This window comes from Trichechus manatus, unplaced genomic scaffold (genome assembly GCF_000243295.1).
Source record: "Trichechus manatus latirostris isolate Lorelei unplaced genomic scaffold, TriManLat1.0 scaffold00155, whole genome shotgun sequence".
NCBI lineage: Eukaryota > Metazoa > Chordata > Mammalia > Sirenia > Trichechidae > Trichechus > Trichechus manatus.
In genome coordinates, this window is record NW_004444091.1 from 465405 (window position 1) to 472829 (window position 7425).

General features: G+C 51.9%; 1 protein-coding gene across 1 annotated transcript in view; it reads right to left on the reverse strand.

Moving 5' to 3' along the window:
* The window catches only part of GRID1 (glutamate ionotropic receptor delta type subunit 1), a 1005377-nt gene that overhangs the window by 313786 nt on the left and 684166 nt on the right, over positions 1 to 7425 (reverse strand). The window contains exons 6-7 of the mRNA XM_004386072.1: positions 3133 to 3294; positions 2375 to 2494 (exon numbers count right to left, since the gene is read on the reverse strand). Coding sequence (XP_004386129.1) covers positions 2375 to 2494; positions 3133 to 3294 — 282 coding nt within the window. The remainder of the gene's footprint in view (positions 1 to 2374; positions 2495 to 3132; positions 3295 to 7425) is intronic.

The window sequence follows — 7425 nt, forward strand, 5'->3', positions numbered from 1 at the left end:
GACAGCTCTGGGACAGACAGCTCTGGGACTGACTGGGACAGCTCTGGGACAGACAGCTCTGGGACAGACAGGGACAGCTCTGGGACAGACAGACATCTTTGGGACAGACTGGGGCAGCTCTGGTACAGACAGGGACAGCTCTGGGACAGACAGACAGCTTTGGGACAGACAGACAGCTCTGGGACAGACAGGGACAGCTCTGGGACAGACTGGGACGGCTCTGGGACAGACAGCTCTGGGACAGACACAGCTCTGGGACAGACTGTGACAGCTCCGGGATGGACAGACAGCTCTGGGACAGACAGCCAGCTCTGGGACAGACTGGGACAGCTCTGGGACAGACAGACAGCTCTGAGACAGACTGGGACAGCTCTGGGACAGACAGACAGCTCTGAGACACACTGGGACAGCTCTGGGACAGACTGGGACAGCTCTGGGATAGACTGGGATAGCTCTGGGACAGACAGACAGCTCTGAGACAGACTGGGACAGCTCTGGGATAGATTGGGCTAGTTCTTGGACAGATTGAGGCAGCTCTGGGACAGACAGGGACAGCTCTGGGCCTCTGCTCTGGCAGGGAGCTCTACAAGGCCCTTTCATGTAAGAGCTCAACAGCAGGGCTCCTGTACTGGTTAGTCTTCCCCTTACAAGTGGGAGTCCCAACACAAGCCATCTCAAGCCCCCACCAAAGCCTCACAGCTCTCGCCACCCCAACAGACATCACAGGCCATCCCAACACCCTGACACTGCAGGCCACATCCTAACCCTCCAAGGTATCCCACGATAGGCAATGACCCCTCTGTGATCCACAAACATATCTCTGAGCTCCAAAACAAGATGTGTGTCTGCCATGTGTCACAACCAGTCATCAGCCAACCCAGGACTCTCCCTCTGTCATGTAATGGGCTGAAATTCGCAAGATGAACGTCTGACTTCCCTCACGCTCCAACACAAAGCGCCCCCACCCAGTCCCTGGAGCTAGTCCTCCACACGTGTAACAGCTGAGGAGCTGTGCACCACCCCTCCTCCTCCACGCAGATGGAATCTTCTACCTTGCCCTCAAGGAGCAAAACCCAGAAACGCCCTCACCCAGACCCTGCGTATCCCAGTACCACTTCCCCGCCCTGCCCTGACCCTAGCTGGTGTGGAGGTCACGTGTAGAGGGCTCTCACCAAGGGTTTACCCCATCTCTAACTGCAAGAATGCCCTCCCTCCACCTCCAGGGCAGCTGTCATTACTAGAGTGAAGAGAAGTCTGCGGTGTGTCGTGTGTGTGCGCGTGTGCTTGTGTGCGTTCATGTGTGTGCGTGTGACTGTGTGCGTGTGTGTGCGTGCATGTGGGTGTGTGTGGGTGCTTGTGCGTGCATGTGGGTGTGTGTGGGTGCTCGTGCGTGCATGCGTGTGCATGTGTGTGTGTGTATGGTTAATTCCTTGATCCTGTCCTGATACAAACGAGCTTTGTGGTCCCTTCCATCACGAGTGTGTCCACCTGGCCCCTGACAGCATCTGGGCCTCTAGGGCAGCCACTGCAGGGGTGCGTGCAGGCCCCCGGGCTGGCCCTTTCCTGCAGGCCCTCCACCAGGGCTCCCTCGCTCCACGCTTCTGCTCCACACTGTGGCCTGCAGTGACTGTAACGAGGTCCCCTTGTTTGATAACTGCCCCCATCCTCTTTCTTGCCGTATTGACCTCTTGGTCCCCACCCTCTGAGGCTCTGCACTTCACAGGCCTCCCTTAAATTTGGGGTTTGACACTCTGCATAAAGTTTGCCTTCCTTGACGTCATTCCTTAAAAACTGTCCTCCGTCCCCTATAAGAGAAGGAGGAAGAGGCAAGGGGCCATTGGAAGGAGTCCCCAGGCCTGCCACCCACATCAGCACCAGACACAGCCGAGCCTCATCCTGGGCTGCTCGGCTCACTTGTCCCTCCCTTCTCTCTCCTCTGTGCCCGGTACTCCCTACTCCTCACCCACCTTGGGCCACGGGTTTCTCGGATCTGCAGGGATTCTCTGGCTGTGAACTTGGACTCCTGTCTCAGCCATAATTCACACCTGTCCCCACAACTGTGCTGATTTCAGCCTCTCTAGGAAAACACATGCCCTTCCCAGCCCTGCCTACAGGACACAGAGGCTGGACCTCTAGGGGGCCCACCTGGTCCAGGAAGAAGGACCTGTTTTTACCCAGACCCTGCTCTACTCAGACACTGGACTCACGGCACTTCCTCTTTGAAACCTCTCTGAGCCAAGGCCCCGCCACGCCGCAGAAACACCCACCTCAGCACCAGCCTCGGCTGAGGGAGTGCCTGGGATGCTCCGGTGGCTGTGGCCTTCTTCAGGGGTACTGCAGCAGGGAGACAGCTAGTGAAGGTCCTGAGCCTTACCTTGCGCATGTCCTTGCCAAAGGTCTCGCTATAGGTCGTGCCGAGGATTTCAAACTGGACATAGGGATTTGAGCTGTCCTCCCGAAACTCCATCACCCCTGTGAGGCCAGTGATGTGGCCCTGCAAGAGAAGAGGAGAAACCACTGAGGGGAGGGAAAGTGTGAGGGAGAGGGAATGGATCCCAAATGCTCAGGAGAAAAAGGAGCAGGGAGTGGTCACCAGGAAGGAGGGAATTGAGTCTCAAGGGGGCCTTGGACAGACTGTAATGAGGAACAAATCCCCAGCAGTCCTAGGGCCTTGGAGGAGGACTTAACTCTGAAGCTCAGTCTCCTTATTCTGAAAATGGAGATGGTAATAATAATACAGAGCCCATGAAGCCTAGTAAACCCTGGTGGTGTAGTGGCTAAGAGCTATGGCTGCTAACCAAAAGGTTGGCAGTCTGAATCCACCAGGCGCTCCTTGGAAACTCTATGGGGCAGTTCTACTCTGTCCTATAGGGTCCAACTATAAGTTGGAATCGACTCAACAGCAACAAGTTTGTTTTTTGTTTTTTTATGAAGCCTAGCTCATCCCAGCCTTCAAGTGCTGCTACAGGAAGAGCTGGAGGAAGCGAGGTGAGTAGGCAGGGGCCATTGGGACAACCCATGCAAGGAACCCGGCTTCCAACCAGTTGCTTGAGGGGACAGAGAGTTGTGGGGGAGACTGCAAGCAGGGGCCTATGTTTGGTCTTGCCCTGAGAGGGTGCTCGGAGCACACACCTTTTTGATAGTGTCCAGCATGGACCTCCCTCCATTCCACGGCTTGGTGGACTTCCGTATGCAGTTGAGGCTAGCCATGCTGTGCCACTTGCGGTCCTCTAGCTTCCTGTGGAAGGCGTTGGCCAGCATCAGAACACTGTCATACAGGTAGAGGTTGGAGATCTGCAAAGACAAAGGTGGTGAAACCATTTCTACTGGGACATTTCCAGAGAGAGGGGGAGAAATCAGGAGAAGGCTGTGGTGGCCCAGGATGCCCACTCTAAGAAGTGGTACCCACATACCTATGTCATCATCCTCTGGCTTCTAGTTATCCATCCAAAAACCCCAGCTAGGTGTTGAGGCACTGGTGGAATAAGACCTAGCCCTGTGTCAGGAACTACAGTGGGAGGCAGATCCGTACAACAAGGAGCACCAGGGTGACCAGCACCACACTGAGATGTGCACATGACCCCATGCAAGACTACAGGACGGGCATCACGGTCTGATTAAGTGGGGAGGGATAACAAAGCACGGAGGGATGCATGGGCAGAAAGCTCAGTTCTAGGATTAATAAGGAAAAGGGCAAGAGCATTACAGGGAGAGCACAGCCTTTGGGAAGAGATGAAAGTACAAGGAGCATGAGGAGTTAGGGTGAGGTCAGCCAACTTTTTCTATAAAGGACCAGAGAGTAAATATTTTAGGGCTCACGCTCTGTTGCATGCTCGCAACTACCCAACACTGCCATTGCAGTGCAGAAGTGGCCATAAACCAGTTTCTGTTGGGTCGACACAGACTCACGAGGATATCGTATATGTCCAAGTTTAACTTTGCTCCATAAGGTTTTCAACGACTGTATTTTTGGAAGTAGTTCCGCAGGGTTTTTTTTTGGAGGTACCTCTGGGGGAACTTGAATCGCTAACATTTTGGTCAGCAGCTGAGTGTTCACCATTTGCACTACCCAGGGACTCCAAAACGGGCCTTAAAACTCATTGCGGTCAAGTCAATTCCAACGCATAGCAACTCTATAAGACGGAGTAGAACTGCCCCATAAAGCCTCCAAGAAGTGGCTGGTAGATTCGAATTGATGACTTTTTGGTTAGCAGCGGAGCTCTTAACCAACTGCACCACCAGGGCTCCAAAAAGGCCTTAGGCAATATGTAAATGATGGGTGTGGCTGTGTACCAATAAAATTTAATTTACAAAAAACAAGCAATGAGCTGGAATCTGCCTGTGGGCCTTAGTTGGCTGACCCCCAACCCCCGGGTCAGATGGACTGGAAACAGTTCAAGGTACTGGCATCAACAGCTACAGTAGGTGGGGTAGGTTCAAGAGTGAGGCAGGCATCCAGCAAGGCAGAGCCTGGTGGGATGTGCTAAGGACTTACAACACCATCCTCTAGGTACAAGGACATCGTTGGAGGGCCTGCACAGAAAGCCAGCAATCACATGTATGGGGAAGCAGGACAGCCTTGCTCTCTTACTCTCACCCCGACCCCCAATCCTCAAGCAGGCATCATGGAGCACAAAGGGGAGGAGCAGAAGGGATGGGGGTGGGGGCAGAGATAACATACACCTTCTGTCAGATCTGTGATCCTGCAAATGATAGCTATTACACAAACAACTGTCACCAAAGTGGGTCAAGGGGATGATATTCTGAACACCTAAGCAGAAAGTAGCTGCTAAAAATATTTCAGGAAAACAAAGTCACTAGATATAAATAGGATAATATGTAGGCCTCACAGGGCTCCAGGAAAAATCAAATAGGATCCTTGCGCTGAGGGAAGAACTCCTTACCTCCCACCACAACCCAGTATATCCCTTCCATCCCAGTGCCCCCACGCCTAGCTTCCTGCCTGCCTGCACTCTGATGTCTCCAAAAGCAGAGGCCCACACAAGGACTTTGGTGATGGGAACCGTCCAGTGCAATTGCAGGTGAAACCAGAGGTGGGCCAGGAGGAGGTGGGCAGGACATCAATAGCATCACGTCTTTCAGGCAAACCCTCAAGCACCATTTCCTCCTTGATACACTGAGCAGAGCTGACTGCTTCCTCTATGGATGTCTCTGTGCTCTGATCATGACTGCAGAGCCCTGTTATGTCCGCCATGGTCCACTGTTGTCGCCTGTGACCACTGTGGGCAGAGGGATGAGCACCACTAAGCCTGTAGATATGAAGCCTCCCCATGCTGTGAGTGCGGAAGTGGGTGGGGATGGAGGCATGGATGGATGGACAGGAGCTGTTGCAGAGATGGCAGGAGGGTGCCTGGGATGACTGACAACTGCTAACTTCAACAAAGGCCTCAGGCCACAGGGAAGGCATATATTTAGTACCCGGACTGACCTTCTTCAGGGGCCTGCTGTACACAAAGATGCTTACATGACAGCAGAGAGGGGCAATGTTCACCACCACTGGGAGCCTGCCCTCTGCTCCTCATCCTACAAGGAGCATCATGTCAGAACCCTGTGCTGAGGGAGTACATCCTGAATAAGGCTGACTAACCACTCTCTGCTTCTGTCAGCTCCTCAGCACTAAGGAGCCCCCACAGAAAAATTATTTTTGACATGTCTTCCTCCCCTTTGGAATACAAATTCATAATGGAGGTGCTGTTAAAAGGAAATATGAGCAACTTAGAGTTGGTGTGAGCTTATTTATTTAGTTTTTCCAAAAGGATAGCTCAAACCTGAGAGTCCTTAATGACATGAAAGTTTCTCTTCTCAAGATATTCATGGTATCTCCCAGCCACCCACTCACAGGCGGTGCTGTTCAGCCAGCCTGGACTCTTTGACACACACCTCCACCTATAGACATACTCACACACGTGGCAGCACCACCACAGCTGTGACCTAGACCAGCACACAATGGAATTTCTCTTTCTGCCTCCAGCACTTCTATTCACAATGAATTAAGGTACTTAACAAATGTATGAATGCAGAAAGGCCTGTAATGAAGAGAATAAAGCAGGATGTGACTCACAGAGGCCAAGGGAAGCCCTCAGCCCTCCCACAAGTGTGTCTGCTTAGAAGTGTAAGAGTATCTCAGTTCAAAGGATCAGGCTTGATCAATGTTCTCTTCCAGGTATGGATATGGGTCCTCCCTCTGCCCTAAGATCACCTGGGCACCCTCTTCCATGATATGTTATATACCATCAGCTCATAAAGCTGTTTGCCTCACCAAATTTTGAATTCCTTAAGTGAAGGGTCATGTATATCTCTTTTCAATATCTCTAGATCCTACCACCAGCCAAGGCACATGGCTAGTGCTTAATATATGTTGATAGATGGATGAATAGTGGATACATGGGTGAATGCATGGTGGATGGATGGATGGATGGATGGATGGATGGGTGAGTGGATGGGTGGATGCATGGTGATGGATGGATGGATGGATGGATGGATGGATGGATGGATGGATGGATGGGTAGATAGGTGGATGGGTAGCTGCATGGTGGATAGATGGATGGATGATGGATGGATGCATGGTGATGGATGGATGAGTGGATGGGTGGATGCATGGTGGACGGGTGGATGGACAGTAGATGGATGGATGGATGGATGCATGCATGGATAGGTCTCTTCCTAAGAAGGCACACACTGATCTTGGTTCCCAAAATCAGAATAAACAGAATATATAGAAAACAGCAGGAAAAAGAAAAGAAAGAAAACAGACAGCAGGAAAAAAAAAAGAGAGAGAGAGATTCGAGGATTGCCTCTAATTTTGACTTAGAAAGGAGCCTCCTTTATTGAAACAACAATTTATTTCCCATTTATAGGTTACTCAAAATATCTCCTTGATTCCCACTTGGAGCTGTTTCCATTTACTCCATTCACTCCTGCGCCTTCTCCTGGTAAGATGCTGTCTCAGTACTTCTGCCTGATTTTCCAGAAGCTCACACCCCAGTTCAAGGCAAGTCTGGATGGTACTGCTCTGTGTATCCACAGTCTGTTATCCAACCTCAGAATGCCCACTTAGGAGACCTGCTACATTCACTGTTGGAGAGGCAAAGAGAGGGGAAGGGTCCCTACCCTCACAGTCTAGTTGTCCAGAGAAGGGACTTTTGAAGGAAAACAACAAGAGTGAATGGCTAAAAGCAGCCTCTGCTGAGAGCCCAGGGCCTGATTCCAGGTGGCACTAATGGGCACACAGCTGGCAAAGGCTTCCTGAGAGTGGGGACACTAGCCAGGCCCCCTCAGGTCCTGACAAACGGAAAGGTTTTCCTCAAGGTGGATGGGTGCAGATCAGTGTTAGGGCTCAGGTCACACCAAGCCCCTGAGCCAGAAGAGAAGTCTGGTAGGGGAGAGGCTCCCAACTGCTAGGCA